The following is a 25,975-nucleotide window of genomic DNA, read 5'->3' as shown; positions in this document are numbered from 1 at the left end:
TTATTTAAGTCAAATATATTCAACATAGGCAATTTCAGCTGTCAGTTGGAATGTGTGAAGAGTCATTTTTGTCCTACTTGGAAGCATAAGATTTGCTCGTTCCAGGGTCAATTTCCAGTCCTATATTCGTCAGGTGTACTACTGGCTGTGGACACGAATGGCTGTAATAATATTGCCTCTATTATTATTTTTCACCACTAAAATATTTCTCCAATGCTCCATTATGGCAGGGAAGTGACTTAGGTTCTTCTAAAAGACTTTGTTAGGAGGTAAAAAACTCAATACTGTCGCTTAAAAATATCAATAATATGGAAATAGGTCCTGATCAATGACACCTGTAAAACCCAGTGGAATGGTGTGTCGGCTACAGGAGGGGACTGGGGGGAGGAGAGGGAAAGAACATGATTCATGTAACCATGGAAAAATATTCTAAATTAACTAATTAAATAAATTTTTAAAAAAAGACTGTCTCTCAAGTACTAGCATAGCTAAGGGTTCATCACCTGTTCTATCTCCCTGGTGTCAACTGTCCTTTACATTCCACTCTAGGCATCTTTTTTGCCCTCTGCCCTGTTTTTTCTCGTATCTTCCTTCTTCTTTCTAGCTCTGAAACCACAATCAAATGAATACTTTCATTTCTACTAGAAAGCATAAGTCAATTAAGTCCCCTACAATTCCACTAGCCATCTTTGTTTTTCCAAATCAAAATACCTTCCCTTGTCAATACTCTCCCCATCTGTGTTATAGTATATATATATTTCTATATGTAAGAGATATTATACATATTTATATATAACAGATATTATATATTTATATATATAACAGATATATATTTACATATATAACAGATATTATATATACTTATATATAACAGATATTATATATACTTATATATAACAGATATATATTTATATATATAACAGATATATATTTACATATATAACAGATATTATATATACTTATATATAACAGATATATATACTTATATATAACAGATATTATATATACTTATATATAACAGATATATATTTATATATATATAACAGATATATATTTACATATATAACAGATATTATATATACTTATATATAACAGATATATATACTTATATATAACAGATATTATATATATATTTATATATAACAGATATATATTTATATATAACAGATATTATATATATTTATATATAACAGATATATATTTATATATAACAGATATTATATATATTTATATATAACAGATATATATATTTATATATAACAGATATTATATATAATATATAGGAACTGGGAAATATATAATATTATGTTTATTTTAGATATATCCCTATAGCCGGTTATAAGTTCCTTGAGGGCTGGGACTAGAGTCTCCTTTTATATTTTGTGTCTGCAGAGCTTAGTGTAGTTCTTGCTATGAAGGGCTTAATGGCAACATTATTGTGCACTGATTCAGAAGGCTGGCCCTCGAGTGTTTTATTTTTCTGCCTCACCAAGGCATGAAGATGGTCACTAACTCACTAGAGGAGAACTGTTCTCCCTGGCGGGTAGGTGTTGAGTCAGGAGGCTCTGAGTTAAAGTCCTCTCTCAAGCATTTCTAGTTGTTATGAGCCTGGGAAAGTGACTTACACATTGTTTGCTTCAATTTTCTCATCTATAAAATGAGCCGGAGAAGGAAATGGAAAATCACTTCCGTATCTTTGTCAAGAAAACCCCACGTGGGGTCCCAAAGAGTGAGACATGACTGGACAAAATGTGAACGCGAGTTATTATTATAATATAATATGCATTTATTTTTCTGTGTTGAATCCCATGTATGTTGTATAAATACAGAGTGCTGGGAACTGCCATCAGCCGCTCTCCTCACGTTTCCCCTGCCTCCTTCTGTCTACCCTCACTCTCCATTTATCGCAGGCTAAGGCGTACAGTGAACATTCCGGAGACATTGTTTTTTCCCAGGATAAAATGGCCATCCATCACTCACTGGGCCTGAACAGTGTAAATATGTGCTGCCTGATAGCATTATTTATTGTCACATACTTGAGCTATGGATTATTGCTGAAGAGGCTGCTTGCCAAGCATTATTATTATTCTGCTTTCCTGGGAAACTTAATGCTTAATGGGCAGATCCAGCGGTGGCTGGAAGGCAGAAATGGGCATGAACACATGGGAAACCCTTATAACAGAGAATCAGGCTAGACGTGGATATCATGTCTGAAAGCTACAAATACCTTAATGTTGGATCTCTGGCACAGCGGATAGTGTTGGACTCGAGTCAGGAAGACCCGAGTTCAGATTTGGCCTCTGACATTAGTTGTGTGACTCTTGTTGCTTAACTTGTTTGCCTCAGTTTTCTCATTTGTAAAATGGTTATAATAATAGTCCCTCCCTATCTCCAACAGTGAAGATCAAATGAGATAACAATTGTGAAGTGCTTGGCCCATAGTAAGTGCTATATAAATATTAGCTATTTAAATAATAATTATTATTGTTATTAATTATAATCCAGGGGCTGTCCTCTATATTTGAAATCAAAGCCACATAGGAAGCTCTCTATGTTGGAATTTGGCTAAATTAAAGAAAAACGTTTATTGAGTATCTGCAGCAGGCAAGGATTTATGTTAGGAACTGGGAAAAAATATTGCTCTACACAGACATGTAGCTTTATGGTTTGCAGAATACTTTGTGGTCAATATTAATTGGACATTCACTCCGTCTTTCACAAATACCCTCCATGGTGTTATGGATTCCATTTTATAGGTAATAAAACTAAGGTTCAAAAAAATAAAGTCCTTTGTCCCCGATCACGCATCTAGTAAAGTGAAATTAAATATAAGATTGCCCAAAAACCAAGTTCAATGATCCGCGTGCTGCACTTACTTTTTCAGAGGGGTAGAGAGGAGGGGTGAGGTGGGGAGGGGAGTTCACAGCTAGGCAAAGAGACACAAGCTCTGAGAAGGGTTTTCCCCAGAAAATCCAGACAAGCTTGAATGCCTAGGAAGGCTAGACCTGGGTGGCAAAAGGACTGAAGAACAGGCCATGTGGAAATCTTTTGAATGGCCTTGTGATTTTTAGCCTGGAGAAGAGAAGATTTAAAAGGGAGATAATACTTCTAAGAAGGAGTAGACTTGGTGCCAGATGGTGGTATTTGCAATAACAAGTGGAAGTTACAGGATTTGATTTTAGCTCTATGCAAAGGAAAAAATTGCTAATCATTAGAGTTGTTCTCACGGGCAGCTGGGTGGCCCAGTGGATAGAGTACTGGGTCTGGAGTCAGGAAGACTCATTTCATGAGTTGAAACTTGGACTGACACTTCATGGCTGTGTGACTTTAGACAGGTCGCTTAACCTTCTTTGCCTCAATTTCCTCATCTGTAAAATGAGCTAGAAAAGAAAATGGCAAAATGCTTCCGTATCTCTTCCAAGAAAACCCCACGTGGGGTGCCAAAGAGCTGGACACAACTGAAAAATGCCTAAAAAGTGAAGAGTTGTTCAAAATTGAACAACCTGATTGATAAGGAAGGGGCTTCTCTTTGTTGCAGGTCTTCTAGCAAAGGCCGAATGACCACTTATTGGAAAGATTTTAGAGCCTATTATTCAGATTTCAGGTTAGATGGTTTCTGTCTTTTTCCAGCTCTTCTATTCTGAGATTCTTGATCTGTAATCTACGCCCATACAAACAACTGCTGCTCGTGACCTTCCCATTATTAACCATAGACGTAGTAACCCTCTTTCGTGTTTGTCTCTGATACAGATGTTGACGAGTGTGCAACAGATTCCCATCAATGCAACCCAACCCAGATCTGCATCAACACGGAAGGAGGATACACCTGCTCTTGTACAGATGGATATTGGCTCCTGGAAGGCCAGTGTTTAGGTAATGCCTCTTTTACGACCTGGTTTATCTGGAATGTTAACAGTAATAAGGGTCATTTTAATTCCTAAAGGGCTTTTGGGCATACCCTGATGACATAATTTAATTTCACCAATTCTTGAACACCATCTGCCATCATTATCAATGTTATCTTTATAAAAAGGAAATTCAGTGGCTAAGATTTCTTGGTATCATACTCTATATTGTATAAAAAAGAGCAATGTAAACCTAATTCTTGACTTTGAGCTTTGGGGATGGCTTGACATTATGGGAATGTGCCTGGCATTAGGAATGAGGCCTTGAAGGTTGGAATGTAGCAAATCAGGCATAGGAATCTGCATAGAGATAAACATGTTTCCTAGAAACCGGTTTGCTGAAGATTCAACTGAAGTACAGACAGAATGGTCCAAGTTGAAATATTCGTATAAAATAGCCTCTGGCTGTATTTGCATTCCCAAGGCTACATGAGGAAAGATTACCCATCAAAAGCTGCCAATTGAGCATTTGTATTGTATATTTGGCAAATGTAATATGTTTTAAAATTTTTATTATTTTTGGGTTTTATTCCCATTTTTCTTTCTTTGGGTTATATTTTAGGCAGGGAAATGAATTCATGTTGCTGTCCAGCTGTCACGTCAGTTTCTATGGGTGTGATTCCTGTGCCGTGTTTTCCTGGAAAAAAGCCCTGTCAATTTGAATTTTCTAAGACAAGATTATGTTGTTTGAAAGTCACTCCTAGAGGATCTGTGAAACATATCCAAAGAAGTTCCTTAAGGCGCAGAAGGGAGGGAATGGGTGTTTCTCTTTACTCTTGATGAGTAAATCTGAGTTTTAGTGAAGATGTTAGGAGCTATGGATCACAGATCTTTCCCAGGGCTGAAAGGTCTAAAGACTTCATACAAGGATAGGTTGAAGGAGATAAGGATCAGCATCCTTAGAAAAAAGATGACTTTAGAGGAATAGGATAACTGTCTGCAAGTATTTGAAGGGACATCATACTGAAGAGGAATTCAGTTGGTTTTACTTGACTCCAGAGAGCATCATAGAGACATAGATATGTAAGAAAAACTGGGGCAGCTTGGTGGCACTGTGGATAAAATGCCAGGCCTGGAATAAAAAGACTTGAATTCAAACCTGGCTTCAGACACTTGCTGGCTTTGTGACCTTAGACAAATCACTTAACCCTGTTTGCCTCAGTTTCCTTATCTGTCAAATGAATTGGAGAAGGAAACAACAAACCACTCCAGTCTTTGCCAAAAAAAAAAAAACCAACTCCAAATGGGGTCACATCAGACATGACTGAAAAATGACTGAACAACAAAAAGAAAAAAAAGATTTCAAAGTATAATATCTTTCCTCTCTCACTGGGTCTTCAAGTAGAGGTTAGGTGACCACTTGTTGGGAATATTTTAGAGGGACAATGCGTCAGAAGGGAGTCAGACTAGATGACCTCTGAGATCCTTCTTTACTCAACAGTTCTATATTCTAAGAATCCAGCTACACTGTCTTAACATCTTGAGCCAGGATTGGATTTATACATATGCCAAATTGGGACACACATTCCAGTACATGATAGGAGAGATAATGGATCTCATTATCACCTCTATCTATTTTCATAAAGCTTAGTGTCCCTGCTTTGAGCATGAATAGATTAGAACCACAAAAATCTAATTCATCTAGACTCTGAGCAATTATTTAACTGTTTCATGGGAAGTGAATCAGAGAGGAAAGGTGAATGATAAGAAGAGCACCATGGAGTCAAGAAAATTGCTGGTTTTGCCATTTTCAGCTACCATTATGTTTCTGCTCTTTCTTCCTTTCTTCCTTTCTCCCTTTCTTCCTTTCTTCCTTTCTCTCTTTCCCCCTTCCTCCCTCTCTCCCTCCCTCTCTCCCTCTCCTCTCTCTCCCTCTCCCTCTCTCTCCCTCTCTCCCTCTCTCCCTCTCTCCCCCTCTCCCCCTCTCCCTCCCTCTCTTCTTTCTTTCTTTCTTTCTTTCTTTCTTTCTTTCTTTCTTTCTTTCTTTCTTTCTTTCTTTCTTTCTTTCTTTCTTTCTTTCTTTCTTTCTTTCTTTCTTTCTTTCTTTCTTTCTTTCTTTCTTTCTTTCTTTCTTTCTTTCTTTCTTTCTTTCTTTCTTTCTTTCTTTCTTTCTTTCTTTCTTTCTTTCTTTCATCACAGCATGTAATCATAGCCAGAAAGAGTGAACCAACTCTGAAAAGTTTTCTTATAGATTAGGTTTCACTTGAGACATTAAAAAGAAAGACTGAGTCTATGGTAATAGCTTCTTCTTTTTTTTAAACCTTTACCTTCCCTCTTGGAGTCAATACTGTATATTGGCTCCAAGGCAGAAGAGTGGTAAGGGCTAGGCAATAGGGGTTAAGTGACTTGCTCAGGGTCACACAGCTGGGAAGTGTCTGAGGCGAGATTTGAACCTAGGACCTCCCATCTCTAGATCTGACTCTCAATCCACTAAGCCACCCAGCTGCCCCCTGGTCATTTTTCTTTTCCAAGAACAAAGCTTCTGTGATGTAATGCAATCTGCCACACACTGCTAAGGGAATTTTTAAAAGAGTTAACTTCTATGCCAAGTAACCAGTGATAAATAATACATGACCTCAAGGATGCCTTTCCTTCAAGAAGTCTTCTAAGTGTGATCCCTTCTCTCTAAGTTGCCTTCCTGGGCCTTAGCCTGTGTGCTGAACTGAATTCTGAAGTGGTTATTATTAGTCCTAAAAAATTAAAAAATAAAACAAAACCCAAACACCCTAAAACTCCAGAGGGGTTCCCCTTTAATTTCCACTTTGAGGATCTGCCTTTATCTTCCTCTTCTGTTTTTTAGCACAGGCTTTTTGCCACAACCCTCCCCCTGCTTCCCATGGCTGGACTTTGCTGTCACACAGCCCAGGCTGGACTGAGAATGGGATTCCCTGCCCATTCATCCTTGGACTAATTCCATTTCTGTTTTCCAGTCTTCCCTCCTCCCATGCAAGTATTAAAGTACTGTGCTGAAGACCGGGCACATGACCTCATTTAGATCCTGTCTGACTCACCTAGAATCAATTCTGGACTTTTATTGTCCTTGAGTGTCTCAAGAGGTTGTATGTCAGGTGTAAGTCCAGAGGTTGGATGCCTTATATGTGAATGAGCATGCATGAGAGAGAGAGGTAGAGACAGAGCAATAGAGACAGAAACCAAAAGATTAAACATACATAGTGAAAAGGAAAAGCAAGACATTCTTGGTCAGGATTGACTGTTTTATCACTTGATAAAAGTAATGACGCTGGCAGCTGGGTGGCACCGTAAATAGCCTGCCAGGCCTGGAGTCAGCAATACTCTTCTACCTGAGTTCCAAACTGACCTCAGGCACTTATTAGCTGTGTGACCCCAGTCAAGTCACTTAACCCTGCTTGCCTCAATTTTCTCATCTGTAAAATGAACCAGAGAAGGAAACAACAAATCATGTCAGTATCTATGCCAAGAAAACCCTAAACGGCGGGGGCAGTTGGGTAGCTCAGTGGATTGAGAACCAGGCTTAGAGATGGGGGATCCAACATTCAAATCTGGTCTCAGACACTTCCCAGCTGTGTGACCCTGGGCAAGTCACTTGACCCCCATTGCCTAGGCCTTATTGTTCTTCTGCCTTAGAACCAATACACAGTACTGATTTCAAGATGGAAAGAAAGGGTTAAAAAAACCCAACCTAAATGGAGTCACAAAGAGTCAAATATAATTGAAAAGACTGACCAATAGCAATAAAAAAATAATGATGATAATAACATTAATAGAAATATTTCAAGATTTGGAAAATTCTTTCTTCACAACTGATCTATATGTTAGATTGTGCTAGTAGTACTATCCCCATTTTGCAGATAAAGAAGGGGTAAAGTCCCTTGCACAAAGTCACATAGCTAGTGAGTTGGGATGTGGGACTTGTGCCTCATCTTTCTGACTCCAAGTCTGGGGCTTATTCTATGATACCAAGCAGTGTCTTTAGTGAAAGGCTTTTACCTGCTGGGACTATATGGAACAGAGATGGGGTGTTCTAGTGAAAATGATTCTGAGCTGGTTGAGAAGGCAAATTGGGATTTACTAGTGCCAGGGAGGAGGCATTTGCCCTAGAATAAGAGATGGCCTGAAATAGTAAGAGGCAGTCTGGCGCGAGGGGTGTCAAATTTGGAGTCAGAAAATACTGTATTTAAATTCTAGGTCAAACACTTTACTCGATTATGACCCTGGGCAAGTCACTGACTCAGTCAGATTTAGTAACTGTGTGATCCTGGGCAAGTCACTTAACCCTGGTTGCCTCAGTTTCGTAATCTGAAAAATGAACTGGGGAAGGGAATGGCAATCCACTCCAGAATCTTTGCCAAGAAAACCCTCAATGAAGAGTTGGGCATAAATGAACAATAACAACTGGTTGATAGTGGAGAAAATTTGAAGAAAAGATGATGGGATGGGATGGATTAAAGGTACATATGAGATACATGTATAACTCAGGGGAACTGCTTGTCAGATTCAGGAGGGGAGAGGGAAAAAGCAGGGGTGGGGATGGAATCATGGAAAAATATTCTAAATTTAAAAAATAAAAATAAGGGTACATATAGAAGGATTTGCCTTAGCAAGGAGGAGGGTCTTGTGAGGGAGAGGTAAAAGGAAGAGATTAGTCAGGGGAAACATCTAAGTAAGGTGAAATAAAGAAGATGGGAGGGAAGAGAGAGAGCTCTTGGCATATGGCATCTTTTTTTTTGGTTAAGTCTGAGATCAAATCCTTAGCTGAAAGGAAGAAGAGTCGTGGGAGGAATAGAAGGGAAGAAAAGATTAGGAATGGCTGCTATGGTAAGTGGGATAGTGAATCAGTTAGTAAGTACAAGAAGATTGCTTTGCTGAAGCAAAAAAGTCCATCAAGATTACGTAATATAAAGTCCCAGTTAGCATGGTTTCAATATTCCCTCTACCACCATTCAGTAATGTGAATAGATGTGGTAGAAGATGGTGGGTATAATCCAAGGTTGAGGACTTGGCAAGGAATGCTCAACAATAGGACAAGAGCAAAAGGGATTTAGTTGAATTGGTTCACCTCCATCAGAGAGGTGAAGGAAGGAGGGGGGGAGAGTAGTACAAGGGTGATGACCTGGGAGAAAACGGTGGTGGGGGACTGGCCATGATGGTGATGGACAGAGAATAGAATTGGGGTGATAAAATAAAGGGAAAGATAGAATGATAAAAGATAAAACAAAATAAATAAATAAACAAACAAATGAATGAATGAATGAATAAATAAATAAATAAATAAAATAAAGGAGTTTTGGAGTTCATGAACATGAAAGGAGAACCCTTGTGAATGATCACCAAATCAAGGGTATGTAGCTGAAGGGAGACTGAAGTGTAAGAGATGAGTCATTTTGAAGAACTGGGAAGTTAGAATGTTAAAGGAATATCAATATGTATGCTGAATTCTTTTAGAAGAGGGCAGGAGTTGTGGAAAGACTAAACCTGGAACTGAACTAATTGAGGAAGAAAGAAGAATGTTCTGGAATCTCTTTTGCCACTTCCTTCCATAGGATAACCAAGAAGAACAAATTTCTTGAACAATTCTGACTATACAACATGGCCCAAATGTCTTAGTTCAGCTATAAAATACTTGGGCTTTTGGGATACTCTGTGTTTGAAGACATCTAGCATGTCTTCCCTAACTACATCCCAACATTTATCAACTACAGGATAAATACACACACTCCCTTTCTTCAACCAATTAATTTATATCATGATTTTAAATTAAATTAAATTAAAAGAAAATTTAAAATTAAATTAAATTAAAAATTAAAAATGGCAGTTTTTGAATGTCCTTTCTATGAGATGGTGCCCAGAACTGAACTTAAGTACTCCAGATATGATTTGACCAGGATAGAATACAGTAGAACTATGACCTCTTACATTTAATTTTTATCTCTTCAAACCCTTACGTTTAGTCTTAGAATCAATACTGCACATTGGTTCCAATGCAGAAGAGTGGTAAGGGCTAGCCAATTGGGGTTAAGCATCTTGACCTTGTCACACAGCTAGGAAGTATCTGAAGTCATATTTGAACCCAGGACCTCCCATTTGCAGACCTGGCTTTCTAACCAATGACCTACCTAGCTGCCCATTAGTATATGTGTTGTCAAAGTGAGCACACATTTTAGATGTTTTTGTTAATGCAGCCTAAGTAAGATAACCTGAACACTTTGCTACCATATTACATTGCAAACAGTTAAACGAAACTCCCACTTCATCTGTCTTGTCATCATGCTGTTTAATTTTTGAATCCAAGGGTAGGAATTTGCATTTGTTCCTTTAAATTTAATTTTATTAGATTTGTCTCACTTTTCTAATCTGTCCTAGTGTTAGCTGTCTTTTCCTGATGTGTTGAATTTACATATTTGATGTAAATTGTGATTTCTATGCTTTTGCCCTTTCAGCTTATAACTCAGCTACCCAGGGATTGAATTAGAAGCTAGTGGGGAAGGGGAAGTATCAGCCTTACTAACCAGGAGCAACAAAAATGGCAGCTATTTAATTTCTAGCCTGGGCTGCTCCTCTATACTCTTCCCAGATGGACAATGTAGCCTTGTCTGAAATATTTATTCCAGCAGGTGGCACCATCTTACAAGTGTCAGTTAAAATGAATTCAGTTAAATGCAATGGAATGAATCATTATTAAGTACCTACTATGTGCCTAGGGCAGTGTATTAGGCGCTGGGGATACAAAAATAAATAATACACTTCTTTTACATTCTAGTAACTGGAACATGGGGGACAGAATGAAACGTGTATAAAGACAAGCATAATACAAGGTAGGCTGTAGAGCAAAAAAGAAAGATCCAGAAAAACTACTCTAGGAAAATAGAAGAGAGAAATAATTTTTAGTTTCGAAGTTAATGGAAAGTTCTTTAGAGATCATGGCATCTGAGGTGACCCTTGAAAGAAAAGATGTGTTTGTAAAGATAGCACCAAGGAAAGAGTGTAATCCTTTTTTGTCTCCTCAAGAGTTTTTCACATTCAATTATCCCCTCTCTCCCTGATTTTTAACCCTTCTTTATTTATGGAGAACTAGAAATAGTATATAGAGAGCTAGCCTTGGAACAGAGAAGATTTGGGTTTAAATTCCATGTCTTACACATACTGACTATGTGACCCTGGATGAGTCATAATGCCCACCACATGGTAGATTCTTTTTTTTTTTCCCAAAAAAATTAGGTGTTTTTTTTTTTAATTATCATGCAATGCACACTTCCATATTGGTCATTATTGTAAGAGCACTAAAATCCCAAAATAAAATCATAAATTCACTGATGTGAAAGAAAATCTTCTTTGATTTGCATCCATCCGACTCCAACAGGTCTTTCTATGGGGGTGGATAGCATTCCCCATCATAAGTCCTTTAGGATTGTCCCAGATCATTGCATTGTTGAGAGTAGTTGAATTTTCACAATTGATCATTGTACAATATTGCTCTTACTGTGTACAATGTTCTCCTGAATTCTCACATAGTAGCTTCTTTTTTAAAAAAAATTATTTAATTAACTAATTTAGAATATTTTCCCATGGTTACAAGATTTATGTTCTTTCTCAGCCCTTCCCCAAATCCTTTCCCTTAGCTGATGCTCAATTCCTCTGGGTTTTACATCACATAGTAGATTCTTAATAAACGCTTCTTTCCTTCTTTCCTTCCTTGTCTATGCCATTCCATTCTGTCTCCATTCCTTCTCACAGATGCCCAGAATGCCCTCACCTCACCTTCTTAGAACCCCTAATTACTTGCTGGGTATATGACAGAAGGCATTCTTGTTCAGATTTGGGTTGGACTAGATGGTATCTGAGGTCTTTTGCAGGTCTGAGATTCTGTGTTTTGAGAGCTCATAGTATCTGTGCACCATTCCTCAAACATGATATTCCATCTCCCATCTCAAGGTCTTTGTATTGTCTGAACCTCATGTCTGCCATGCTTTACCCCCTCACCTCTGCCTCTTAATTTTTCCACCTTCCTTCCAAACTTGGCTCAAATCCCATCTATTACAGAAGGATCTTATGAGCCCTCCCAGGTGCTAAAGCTTTCTTCCCAGATTGCCTTTTATCTAATCTGCATGTATCTCATATGAATCTACTTCCAACTTGGTTATCCTTTTAGATCTTTGGGGCAGGTATTTTTTCTCCCTTTTTCTTTTCTTTTTTTTTAAACTATTTTTGCTGCATCTTTTATTTCTTTTTTCTGTTACATGTAGAAACACTTTTTGATTGTCGTTTTTGACATTTTAAAATTCAGATTTTCTTTCTCTCTACTCTCCCTCCACCACCCCCAGGTGATGACTAGTCTGATATAGATTATACTTGATTTTCATGTAATGCATATTGCCATATTGTTCTTGTCATGATGGAAGACATCATATGTGCAATAGAGATCTCATGAAGGAAATAGAGTGAAAGATGACGTGCTTGGATCTGCACTCTTTTTAAAATTTTTGTAATGGTATTTTTTGCACTTGCATTTGTGAAAGTATGTTTTCATTATTTGTTTTCATTGAAATTTTCTTTGATTTATATCCCTAAATATAAAGTATATAAATCAATTTATAAACCTATAATCAATCCGTTTCTATATTATTTTTACAGTTTGCCTTTTATTTTTATAACTCAGACTCCAGTAGTTCCTTCTTTGGCTGTGGACAGCATTTTCATCATGAGTCCCTTGGAGAATGGTTGTGCTGATATAAGTGTAGTCCTTCAAATTTGATCATTATACATTATTTGTTACTGCATATATTGTTCTTCTGGTTCTGCACACTTCACTTTGCATCAGTTCATAGAAGTCTTTATAGGTTTTTTTTTTTTAAACTCATCCTGTTCATTGTCCCTTATGGCACAATAATATTCCATTACAAGCTCATACAATGGCTTGCATATTGTACTCCTCAGTTTCCAATTCTTTGTTACTATGAAAAGAACTACTAAAAATACTTTGACTTGGGTAAGTCCTTTCCCTTTATCCCTGATCCCTTTAGGATGCAGATCCAGTAATGGTATTTCTGGGTCAAAGGCTATACACAGTTTTGTGGCCCTTTGAGCCTGGTTCCACATTGATCTCCAGAATGACTATCAGTTCACAGGTCCGCCAACAGTGTATTAGTGTCCAAATTTCCCATATTCCCTCCAATATTTTCCTCTTCCTTTTTGGTATTAGGTAGTTTCTCAGAGTTGTTTAAATTTGCATTTCTAAAATCAGTAGTTATTTGGAATATTTTTTTTTCATGACCATGGATAGTTTTAATTTCCTCAATTGGGGAATACTTTGTATTCATCTACATTTGACTCAGTTCTCTATATATTTGAGAAATGAGACTTTTGTCAGATACTTGCTATAACCCCCTTTTTAATTCAATGAAATCAAAATGATCTATTTCATTTTTTTGTAATGTTCTCTATAGCTTGTTTGGTCATAAATTCTTCCCATAAGTCTGACAGGTAAACTTTTTCATGTTCCCCTCATTTGTTAGTGGTGTCACCCTTTATTTCCTACATCAAGTATGTATTTAGAATTTATACTGGTGTTTGGTGTGAGATGTTAGTTCATGCCTAATCTCTGCCATGCTGCTTTTCAGTTTTCCAGGCAGTTTTTGTCAAGCTGCGTTGGGTACTCCATGCTACTAGTTCTCTAGTTGCTTCATGAGATGGTCTGATCCCTGCTCTGCTGCTTCCCTTTGCCTGCTGAGTGGCTTGGACTGGGCAGGTCTCCAGCCCTGAGTTCACTTGCCTTAGGCACTCTGCTGCCTCTTGGGAGTGAGTGGATCACTGGAGTTCCAGACTCAGGGCTTTGCTGCCATGTGATAATTTGTAGGTTTCTTGACTTCTTTGCCATCTATGAATGGCTCTGGCTGGGCTCATTCCCTTTCTGCAGCATCACTGGCTCTGGCAGAGCCGCCATAGGTTAGGCTGCTCCAAGTTCTGCCAGTCCTAGGAGATGCTTCTGGGGTTGCTCTCTCCTTTTACCCCACAGAGACCTATTGCTTCAGATTTCCTTTGTTTTGAGGCAATCAGTTTTCTGTTTTTGTGTATGTGGAAGGATCAGCGGAGTGGAACATTCCTTTGCTCCTCCATCTTAACTCCCAGCATGAAACCTCTCTTTCTTTACTTTTTATCCGCTTTACTCATAGTATGCACTTAATATATGCTTGTTGACCCATTGATTGAGTGACCATATTCCTCCACATTTCTTTCTTTCTTTTTTTTTAAATAAACGTTTACCTTCCATCTTATAATCAATGCTGTATATTGGCTCCAAAGCAGAAGAATGGGAAGGGCTAGGCCATGGAAGTTAAGTGAATTGTCCAAGGTAACACAGCTAGGAAATGTCTGAGTCCAGATTTGTACCCAGGACCTCCTCTCTCGAAATCCATTGAGCCACCCATCTGCTCCCTATATTTCTTTTTCTTTTTTAAAATTTTTGTTTTTAATTTCATTAAATGTTCCTTGGTTACAAAAATTATTTTCTTTTCCTCCCTCCCCTTGCGCCACCCCTCCCATAGCCAATGTGCAGTTTGACTGAGTATCGCATGTGTTCTGGATCAGAACCTCTTTCCATGTTGTTGGTATTTGCAATAGGATGTTCATTTAGAGTCTATTTCTTCATTCATATCCCCTTCGACCCATGTCATTAAGCTGTAGTTTTTCTTTAATGTTTTTACTCCCAGAGTTTTTCCTCAGGATGTGGATAATGTTTTTTCTCCAGTAATCCTCTGGGTTGTTCATGATTGATGCATTGCCACCAATGGAGGAGTCCATTACATTTGATCGTACCACAGTGTATAAATCTCTATGTACAATGTTCTCCTGGTTCTGCTCCTTTCGCTCTGTATCACTTCCTGGCGGTTGTTCTAGTCTCCATGGAATTCTTCCACTTTATTATTCTTTTGAGCACAATAATATTCCATCATCAACATATACCACACTTTTTTCAGCCATTCCCCAATTGAAGGAAATCCCCTTATTTTCCAATTTTTGTCACCACAAAGAGTACATCTATGAATATTCTTGTACAAGTCTTTTTCCTTATAATCTCTTTGGGGTACAAACCCAGCAGTGCTATGGCTGGATCAAAGGGCAGACAGTCTTTTATCACCCTTTGGGCATAGTTCCAAATTGCCCTCCAGAATGGCTGGATCAATTCACAACTCCACCAGCAATGAATTAATGTCCCTACTTTGTCACATCCCCTCCAGCATTCATTACTTTCCTTTGCTGTCATGTTAGCCAATCTGCTAGGTGTGAGGTGATACCTCAGAGTTGTTTTGATTTGCATCTCTCTGATTATAAGAGATTTAGAGCACTTTTTCACGTGCTTATTAATAGTTTTGATTTCTTTGACTGAAAACTGCCTATTCATGTCCCTTGCCCATTTATTAATTGGAGAATGGCTTGATTTTTTGTACAATTGATTTAGCTCTTTATAAATTTGAGTAATTAGACCTTTGTCAGAGTTTTTTGTTATGAAGATTGTTTCCCAGTTTGTTATTTCCCTTCTAATTTTGGTTACATTGGTTTTCCTTGTACAGAAACTTTTTAATTTGATGTAGTCAAAATTATTTATTTTACATTTTGTGACTCTTTCTAAGTCTTGCTTGGTTTTGAAATCTTTCCCTTCCCAAAGATCTGACATGTATACTATTCTGTGTTCACCTAATTTATTTATAGTTGCCTTCTTTATGTTCAGGTCATTCACCCATTCTGAGTTCATCTTGGTGTACGGTGTGAGGTGTTGGTCCAAGCCTAATCTCTCCCACACTGTCTTCCAATTTTCCCAGCAATTTTTATCAAATAGTGGATTTTTGTCCCCAAAGCTAGGGTCTTTAGATTTGTCATAGACTGTTTTGCTGAGGTCCCTTACCCCAAGTCTATTTCACTGATCCTCCTTTATTTCTCTTAGCCTGTACCAAATTGTTTTGATGACCACTGCTTTATAGTATAGTTTGAGATCCGGGATTGCAAGGCTGCCTTCCTTTGCATTTTTTTTTCATGATTTCCCTGGATATCCTTGATCTTTTGTTCTTCCAAATGAACTTTGTTATGGTTTTTTCTAATTTCATAAAAAAGTTTTTTGGAAGTTCGATGGGTATGGCACTAAATAAGTAAATTAATCTGGGCAGGATTGTCATTTTTATTATGTTAGCTCTTTCTACCCATGAGCAGTTAATGTTTTTCCAATTGCTCAAGTCTAGTTTTAGTTGTGTGGAGAGTGTTTTGTAGTTGTGTTCATATAGTTCCTGTGTTTGTCTTGGCAGATAGATTCCTAAGTATTTTATAATGTCTTGGGTGATTTTGAATGGGATTTCTCTTTCTAATTCCTGCTGCTGCACTGTGTTGGAGATATATAGAAATGCTGATGACTTATCTGGGTTTATTTTGTATCCTGCTACTTTGCTAAAGTTCTTGATTATTTCCGCTAGCTTTTTAGTTGATTCTCTAGGATTTTTTAAATAGGCCATCATATCATCCACAAAGAGTGATAGCTTGGTCTCCTCATTGCCAATTTTAATACCTTAAATTTCTTTTTCTTCTCTAATTGCTACTGCTAGTGTTTCTAGAACAATGTTAAGTAATAGCGGTGATGATGGGCATCCTTGTTTCAACTCCTGATCTTATTGGGAATGCATCTAGTTTATCCTCATTGCAGACGATGTTTTCTGATGGTTTTAGCTATATACTGTTTATTATTTTTAGGAAAGACCCTTCTATTCCTATGCTTTCTAGTGTTTTTAATAGGAATATTTGTTGTATTTCATCAAAGGCTTCCTACTCCACTTCCTACTCCTACTCCAAAAATATGTTTGTTGTTTTTCTTTTCTTTTCTTTTTACTCAATGTTTCCTTGGCAAACATCCTCTTCAGCTCATTTTACAAATGAGGAACTGGGTTAACAGGGTTAAAGTGACTTGCTGAGGGTCATAAGGCTAGTAAGTGCCTGAGGAGAGATTTGAACTAATAAAGATGAGTCTTCCTAATTCCCAGCCTGGTGCTCTATTTATTGTACTCTGTAGCTGCTCCATATTAACTAGACCTCATTAGCCCACTGATACAGTAGATCTAAGCAGGTTTATAAAGTGTATATACATCATTGACTGAATGATGATTTACAGGGTTTTTGGACCTCCAAAGGCAGATGCTTCTCTAGGGACAGCATAGAAAGGGGAAAGAGTTGTGTTTATCAAGTGTTTATTATCTCTTCCAGCTCAAGGAGTGACTCCATCCTTTCCCCTCACAGCTCAGTGTTGATTGCATTCACATGTCTCCCAGTTGAGTTGTTACCCAGCATCCTCCTAAACCGATCTTCTGTCCTTGACAGCTGAACACATTCACCCTTAATGACCTTGGCCAGGAGTTCATTGGAACTCTATGAGGGATTCTTATTTTAGGCTAACTCATCCCTTCCCATGACAGTCATATATACATATGCATCCATACACTTATTACATATTTAGACCCACATATTTATTTAAATAAGGTCTTTGGAACCAGAAGGGAGAATTTTAGGGAGAATAAAATGAGCAACATTTTTACAGTTTAGCCAGCAAAAAGTTGTGCTCAGTGCTGAAGTTTTATATCTTTCCTTGGGTGCTCTAAAGTCCATGGCTTAGCTATGTATATTGCGTCAGTATCTGATATAAGAGCTATTGGTTAGTTACTTTAATAAATTTGAATGTTGAAACTGGTGCATCAGACTTACTAAAACATTTAGGAGAGTGCCTGGCACATAGTTGTCACTTAATAAATGCTTGTTAAAACACTTAAATTAAACTATAGGACTAGAAATTCGCTAAGGTCTAGTCAAGTACCTCAGGAAAAAAAAGTTGAAAAGATTTGGTTCTTTGGTATCAAGAGTTTGCATTCTGGCAGTTGGGAAATCAACTCTCTTGTCTGAGTGTGTACTAGCCACCTTGGATTATGTTAGTGGTCAGTCTTTAAACTCAGGCTTGTTTCCCAATGTAAAAAACAAAACAAAACATTATTTTAAATTGCAAAGTTTAAATTCCTTTTGAGAAGAATTTTAGGTAAAGAAAGATGCTGCTTCCCTGAATCCAGAAACTGAACTATTGGAGAAGACACCATGAAGAAGCCTCCAAACCACACGCTGCACAAGAATGAACTTTGGGTGTAGTTGATTGAACATTTATTTGTATGTATACTTTCATGCCAAAGGGGACTGCCCCCTAACTGGCTTTTTGTCAATGCGTCCAGCAATTATTGTTGTTTTTTTCTTTCTTTTCTCTTATCCTCGAATTATTGTAATCTTTAAGTTGATAATGTTTTCATGATCCTTTTGGGGAAAAATTTCTTTTTTCCAAAACGATCTCACGGAAAAATGTAAAAATGGAGATTTGAACTCTGGACTCCATTTCCCAGGATTCCTTGCTCACTTCCCAAAAATGCCTTGTAACCTCACCTGGGCTGAGAGTGAGATGGGGTATTTAACCTGGCTGTAAAGGCTACTAGATCTTTTTCCTACTTCTGCTTCGGAGCAGACGTGTCTCTTTCGTGATGTAGGTGAGGATTTTCTAGGCCTCTCTGGGCCTAGACATGTGCCTTCTTATTCTGTATTTTCACCTTTAATAAACCTCATAAAAATATAATACTCCTTGAAGAGAGAAACTAATTTCTACCTGCCTCAGTTCCCCCCCCCCCAAATTTTAACTCTCACACCTCTCCTCTGGCCCAGGAGATTACCATAAGCTTGGGCCACTGTTCACTACTGGTATATCCTTGGGTAATTCAAACAAATTAATTAACTAACTCATTAATTTACCCAATCATGCATTCTATCATTTAACATTTACTCAGTGATTACTATATAGAAGACAACGCTAATTTCAATGAAAGTAGCTATGTTTATTTATTACTTATTTTTTATATATATATATTTGTATATATATATATATTTATTTATTATTACCCTGTAAGGTTTACATATATCACTTTACACATATTATCTCACTTACCTTCACAGTAAAGTAGATGCAACTGTAAAGTAGATGCAACTATTATCTACATTTTATAGATGAAGAAACTGAGGCTTAGCAAAAACTGAGTGATTTCCAAGGTCACAAAGCTCTTAAGTATCTGAGGCAGGATTTGAATTTGGGCCTTTGTGACTCCAAATCCAGTGTTTCACCTGTTGTGCCACATATCTGCCTCATCATAAATCCCTGTAAATCATATTTCCATATTCAGGTATAATTAATTTTGTCCATGGGTGTATTCCCTCCATAGTTCACAACCGTTCTCAATTGCTCAATAGAGGGATTTTGGGAGTTGCAATGGCCTAAAAAAAGTTAGCATCCTTTGGCGAATTGGTAATGAGGTTCTCTGAATTTACAGTAGCTAGCTGGGCTCATATATACCCATCCATCACTGAGCTGTCCTAGCTTTCCAACCCTTTCTGGCTTGGTAGGACGTGTCCAAGTTGATGCTTTGCTGATGCAGCTTTTGAGAACCCAAGGTCCCCTTTTCATGCAATAATAAGGCTTCAGAATAAGGCATCAGTGAAGACTAGCAAAGCATATGAGAATCATTAGCTCAATCAACAAGAATGATTAAACGCTCACTGGGAATGGAAATAGTCCTTTTCCTCAAAGAGCTCATATTATTACAAGGCAAACAATATGTACACATATACATATGTATAAAAATATCCAAAATAAACACAAGGAAAATCTTCAGGGAAAAGCATTAATAGGTGGGAGTGGTGAGTGGGAGGGTCAGAAAAGGTCTCTTGTGGGAAGGATATTTAAATTGAATTTTGAAAGATTTTAGAGATTCTAAGAAATATAAATGAAGAAAGGGGTGAATTCTAGGAATGGGGGATTGCCTTCACAGCTTTTTAAATGAAATTTAATTAATTTTTTTTCTTCTCACGGGTTTGAAACTGAATTAATTGCCCCTGGGGTGGAGATGATGGTACTCATGAATGTGAGATACAATTCTTGTCCTCAAGGAGTTTATTATTGAGCCCCCAAAAGGAAGCTAACATGCAGACAGGCCCCAGGTAGGTTATTAATCTCAGGAACAAGGTGAATCTCTTTCTTGGAGAAAAAAAAAAGGTAGAGTTCAATGCTTAAGAGAAAACCAAAGTTAGGTCAGGACAGTAGCAAGTATCCTTGGGAATACCAAAGCCAAGAGCTGAGAGGAAAATGGAATGCTGGGGGTCAGAAAGGGCTTTCAAGCCAGGGAGATCTGTACAGAGATCAGGAGGTATAGTGACAGAAGTGTCGAGGAAATGACTGATGCAATCGGGTTATTTGAATCACTACTCTTTTATTGTGGGGGCAAGTTTTTTCCACTCTCTACAATGCTTGGCTATCCAGACATTCACCTGGGTCTGGGTGCTGGGACCACCCTCTGTACCTTCTCTACATCAGTGAAATGCAGATGGGCATTGATGTCTTTTTCTTGGAACATCTGATTTTTATAGATTGCTCAAACTAATTTCTTGCATTAGAATTTATACTTAAGGGTTCATACCAGGGTTCTGGATGTGGTATACAAGCAGATTTTAACAAAAGCTTCTTTAAAAATTTTTTATTGATAGCTTTTGTTTTCATATCACCTTCATGTCTGAATGTATTTCTCCCTACTGAATTATCTCTTATAACAGAAAAAAGAAAAGAAAAAGCTGCAGTTAAGCAAAAATAACATGTCAACCAAGTCTGATACTAATGTCAATGTTCTATATCTATATTCCTTCAAGTCTTTATTTAAATAAAGGAGAGAAGAATGCTTTCTTATCAAGTCTCTCATAGTTAGTATGTATTGTTTCCCTGAATATTTCATTCTGCATTAGCTCAAATGTTTTTATATTCCTTTTAAAAATTCTTTGTATTTGTTGTATTCTATAGTATATTAAAATTCATTTGATTCATTAACATAAGTTGTTGTCCATTCTTTGCTATTAAAAGTGCTTCTCTGAACATATTGATGTGTACTCAGTAGCACGCTGGAGTGAGCTCATACTATCCCTTATGAAAGTGATTTTTAAGTTTTCTGGGTGAGCTTTTTATGCCTCAGAAATCAGCAAACCACATTTGGTTTATTGTTTTTTTGATTGTCTAGACTTAATGTGATGGAGAAAATGTTAATATGTTAATATGTAAATAAAATGTTAATAATGCCAATTAAATCTAAAAATGTGTCATGTATATTTTTTCTTACCTGGAGAGTCAGCTATTAAATATTAAGCAGAACATTCCTGTCTACATGAGCTCTTTCTTCCTGCCTTTGACTTCCTAGGAGCATATGCCTAAGAGGAATGTTGAGCAAAAGAGTATTGACATTTTAATCATTAAAAAATATGTACTTTCAAGTTACTTTCCAGAATTGTTCAGCCAATTGACAGTTGTGCCAACTATGTATTCTCTCTTCCCAACACCGAGGCATAATTTTGTCTTTTTTTTGCCAATTTATTGAAGATAAAATAAAACCTCAATTATTTGGATTTTCCTGTCTCATTAAGTATTTGTACCTATATTTCTTGTTCATCATTTGAATTTCTTCTTTTGAGAAGTGTTTGTTTCTATCTTTAAGGCACTTATCCACTGGAGAATGATGCTTGCTCACCTGATGATTTTTACCCCAAAACATATTAGACAAGATAATGTTACTAGGACCAGTTAGTTCCAAAGAAACAAGGACATAAATGTTGTAAAATGTAATGCCATTATAGTGGATCATTGAATTTTTACTGGTGTGTTGATTATAATGGTACTTATAGTGTTATTGTGAAATGATATTTTATGAAGACAACTTTATACAGGGGATGCCTCTCTGCATTGCTAGTTGTGTCCTTAGTTATTTTTATGTGGTCTTTCCTAGCCACATCCATGAAAGTCATTTGCTTAAGGAAGGGACTTTCTACTGCAGCCATAATAATGTTACAAATGTACAAATGTACAAACATTAGGACCATGAGAGATTAAATGATCTCTAGTTTTAATGTTCTAGTTCTTCAGAAGATTAAATGATCTCTAGTTTTAATGTTTAATGTTCTAGTAGAACTAGAGATCATTTAATCTAATCCCTAGTTGAGGGAACTAAAAAAACAAACAAACCAACAAACTACACAAAAATGTGTCAGACATGAAACATGTTGGTGGCAAAGCTGGAACATAAAATGAAGTCCCCTGACTTTTAGGCTTAGGCTCCTCCCAGTCTACCATGCTGGTAGTGGTGGTAATGCATGGTTGAGATAGCAATGGAAGTGATGGTGATACTGATGGGAGGAAGGGAACAAGGGTAATGGAGAAGAAGATGGCGATGAGGATGGAGATGGAGATGAGAATGCAGATGGAGATGAAAAAACAGGAGCAACCTGACCTGCTTTTCTTTCTTTTATATTTGCAGACATAGATGAGTGTCGTTATGGCTATTGTCAGCAGCTATGTGCCAATGTCCCTGGCTCCTATTCCTGTACATGCAACCCAGGTTTTACACTCAATGAGGATGGAAGATCATGTCAAGGTATTTCTCCCTGGGTAACAGCTTTAAAAAATTGAAAATCTAAGTTATATTTCTGTTTTATTTCTATTTTAAATTTAGGTATAGAGCCTGACCTTTTTAGACATATTAGAAACACAAAAAGAGTCTTCCCATCCCACATTGCCCCTTCGGCCAATGATTCAGAAACCCAAGTACTGATCATCGATTATGTGACTGAGGCAACTCCATAAATCCTTATGGGGGAAGAACTTCAGCCAACTGTGCATAGAAAGCCTAGATTCATTAGACATGGCTGTATTTAATGTTTCATGCTTGTAAGTTGCCTTATTTTCATTCTTGAACAGTCAAATTCAAGGGTCCAGACCAAACTTCTCAGAAAGGGCTCTTATCTATGGTTCTGATCTGTGATTCATTTCTTTTTTTCTTAAGGAGATAAGGACTGTACTTGTGATTACACTGATTAGGAAACTGAGCTGAGAAACCTCTCTCCACTGATGTTGCACCTCTTATGGTCTTAGAGTTACCTAGAACACTGAGAAGTTAAGTGCCTGGAGCAGGGGAACAGAGCCAGTCTGTGCAGGAGGCAAAACTTAACCCTGGTCTTCCTTCTTTTAAGGCTTACACTAATAACACCATGCCATATTGACTGGAAAAATTAAAAATGATTCCATATAAGATTCTAATGTCCCTTAGACATTCAATCCTACCCTTCTGTACACAGTAAACAAATATGCCTCAGTGTTTTGGCTCAGATTTACATGCCTCTCTTGCCAAAGACAGGCCTAGATTAATTAAATCTGTGGGTTTTTTAAAAATGCTTAATGGACTTTTTAGAATCTCTTGAGTAACAGAACCGATACCAGTGTTAATGGATATATTAATACTCACACTCATGATGCTTTGACTCTGAGTTCCTTTGTACAGAATGAGGATGACTTGAAACCTGTTTCATTGGTTGGAACCCAGGCCTGGGCTGACCACTGCTGGCTTGTGTTGTGGTTCTCACTCACCTCCTTGGGAAATCTACCCAGACTCATTCACAGTATCCCTAAAGATATATCCCTGAGCATACTCATAAACTGTCACGGTTCTGTATTGACATGCAGTCCCATCACTTCCTTTCTATTTTTTTTTAACTCTTACTTTCTTTCTTACTAACAACTCTAAGACTGAAGGACAATGGTGAGGCAATCAGGGTTAAGTGACTTGCCCAGGGTCATACAGCTAGGAAGTGTCTGAGGAGAGATTTGATCTTAGGACTTCCTATCTCCAGGTCTGGCTCTATCCATTGAATCATCTTGTTGCCCTTTGTCTCATCACTGTTTAACCTCACTTTTACTCACATTATAGTTGAACTATTCTTTATTCTTGCCACTAGTGTCTCATTCTCCTGTAAAGATAATTTTAGCGTTGTGACTTAAAATCTAAATTTAATTGGCCACCAGGGAAAGTCCCAAATAATAAAATGCCCAAGTCAGCTGGAAATTTATGGTGATTTAATTGACATAGTGGAAAGAAACTAAGAAGAAGGGAGAAGGAAAGGGTGAAGGCTTGTATTGGGTGGGAAGATTAGGGGATCTAGAAAGTAAGGTTTTGGAGTGTGAAGGAGGAAGGAATCAGCTTGAACTCCAAAAGGGCTCAGCCAAGATGCCTGAGCCTGAATCAGTTCAAGGGCAAACTCATTTCCAAAACCCAGAAAAATAGCTGCCACCACGACAAGATGTTGGAACTCTTAGCACGCTGCCAGCCAGTCTCCTCTTTGGGGAAAGAGGGCGAAGAGACGAAGTGATGTGCCTTATATGGACAGTTTTACGTCACTTTCCTGAGTCTCATGTGTACCAATGATAGCTTAGCTTGACTTAGGATAGTCCGGGGGTCTGTCCCCTGTTTCTGATTTGTCCTTTGCTATCACTTGCCCGTGTAATGTGGGTTGTACATTCCTGGGTGCTAGACCAAGCAAGATGGAGAGAATCTAAAAATCACACTACTAATTCTCAGAACCCAATAAATAAATAAGTAAACTCAATTCTCCTAACTCTCTGAACCCAATAAATAAACAAACTCAATTCTAATTTTCTGAACCCAATAAATAAATAAATAAACTCAATTCTCCTAATTTTCTGAACCAAATAAATAAACTCAATAAATAAATAGATAAATAAACTCAATAAATGTCACACTCTAATTTCTGGTACCCAAAGGCTTACTTCCTAGATATGTGCTATTTCATTGATTATCAGGATCAAGAGAATGACCTGTCTGCTACTTTTATACCAGGTTAGCTAATTAATATCTAGCTTTTCTTTCTTCATCATTCAAAAAAGCTGCTGCTGCTTTTTTGTAGCAGTGTGATGTTGTGAGTAGAGCCCTAGGCTTGTAACCAAGAAGACCTGCTTAAATGTCCCACCTTAGATCCCCAGAAAGTCTCTCAATTTCTTTGAGTATTTCCTCATCCATAAAATAAAGGGGTTGGACTAAGGGACTTTGGGTTTCCTTCTAGTTCTAAATCTGTGATGCTATGAAACAGAGCCACAGGGCAAGCTGCTCTTCTTTTAGACTTCTTCCTTGGTCTGTATGTGGAGGAGACATTCACAGATTTATTGGAATCCTGGCTTGTGAGTGTCCAAACTGTATGACCTTGGACAAAGTCAGTGCACCTCTCTGAGTCTAATGTGTAAAATGGAAAGGACACTCGCGCTCTCTATCTCATAGGATTTTTGTGAGAAATTTGTTGTTTAGTGGTTCAGGAGTGCCTGACTCTTCATGACTCTATGGATCATAGAGGTCCATGGGGTTTTCTTGGCAAGGATACTGGAGTGATTTTTGCTATTTATTTCCCTAATAGATCCAGTGTATCCTTCTGTCAGATAGTCTGAGGCTAAGTGACTTGCCCTAGGTCACTTAGCTAGAGAGTGTTGGAGGCTGTTTTTGAACTCAGGTCTTCCTGACTCCAGGTGCAGTATTCCTAACTGCTCAGCCACAGTTGCCTCTTTTTGGGAGGCAAGTGCTTTGTAAATCTTCACAGACTGTAGAAATGTGAGTTATTACCATCTTAGGGTAGGAAAAGCAGTCAAAGTCTCCGTGGTGGAAGGAGTGGGCTGTTTTCCTTTCAGGCAGGGACCCTTTGGGCAGTTTTTGCCATCTTCCCACCAAACTTGGGGCTACAGAGCCTGAAACTCAGAACAGAGGTTACTGCATAATTTCCCTCTCCACCCAAGTCTCAACAAAAGCAGAACAAAACAAAAGTGCAGTCTAGTTTTCACATAATCAATTCAAATGCTGATAAGTCAGAAAAACAAATGCCACCACTGGCCAGCACAATTCTCATCCAATCTTTTCTTTTACTCAGGAAGTGAACGTGGCCTTCCTAGCTCAGGAATTAGGGCGAGTCCTGTGGGGGGTCCTGGGCCTTGGCACACTCCCAGGCAGCCAGTGGGGCAGACACAGAATGAGGTCTTTGTCTGGAGGCTGTCACCAGACTACACAGGGACAGTTTCCTCTTTACTCCATTAATGGCCTGGCCAGCAAGCTTTGGACCTGGCTCGAGCTATATTAGATGAAGGATATAGTGACTCAATCAGTTGGATCATATCT

At 37.9% G+C, this 25,975-nt stretch overlaps 1 protein-coding gene across 4 annotated transcripts in view; it reads left to right on the top strand.

Moving 5' to 3' along the window:
* FBLN5 (fibulin 5) overlaps positions 1-25,975 on the top strand; it is a 149,720-nt gene that overhangs the window by 69,248 nt on the left and 54,497 nt on the right. For all 4 annotated transcript variants that reach the window (XM_001365148.4, XM_007472551.2, XM_016423296.2 and 1 more), the window contains exons 5-6: positions 3,751-3,873; positions 22,286-22,402. In XM_001365148.4, coding sequence (XP_001365185.2) covers positions 3,751-3,873; positions 22,286-22,402 — 240 coding nt within the window. The remainder of the gene's footprint in view (positions 1-3,750; positions 3,874-22,285; positions 22,403-25,975) is intronic.

Source organism: Monodelphis domestica, chromosome 1 (genome assembly GCF_027887165.1).
Source record: "Monodelphis domestica isolate mMonDom1 chromosome 1, mMonDom1.pri, whole genome shotgun sequence".
NCBI classification, from domain to species: Eukaryota; Metazoa; Chordata; class Mammalia; order Didelphimorphia; family Didelphidae; genus Monodelphis; species Monodelphis domestica.
Note: the sequence above shows the minus strand (reverse complement) of the source record. Positions and strands in the feature narration are given on the sequence as shown.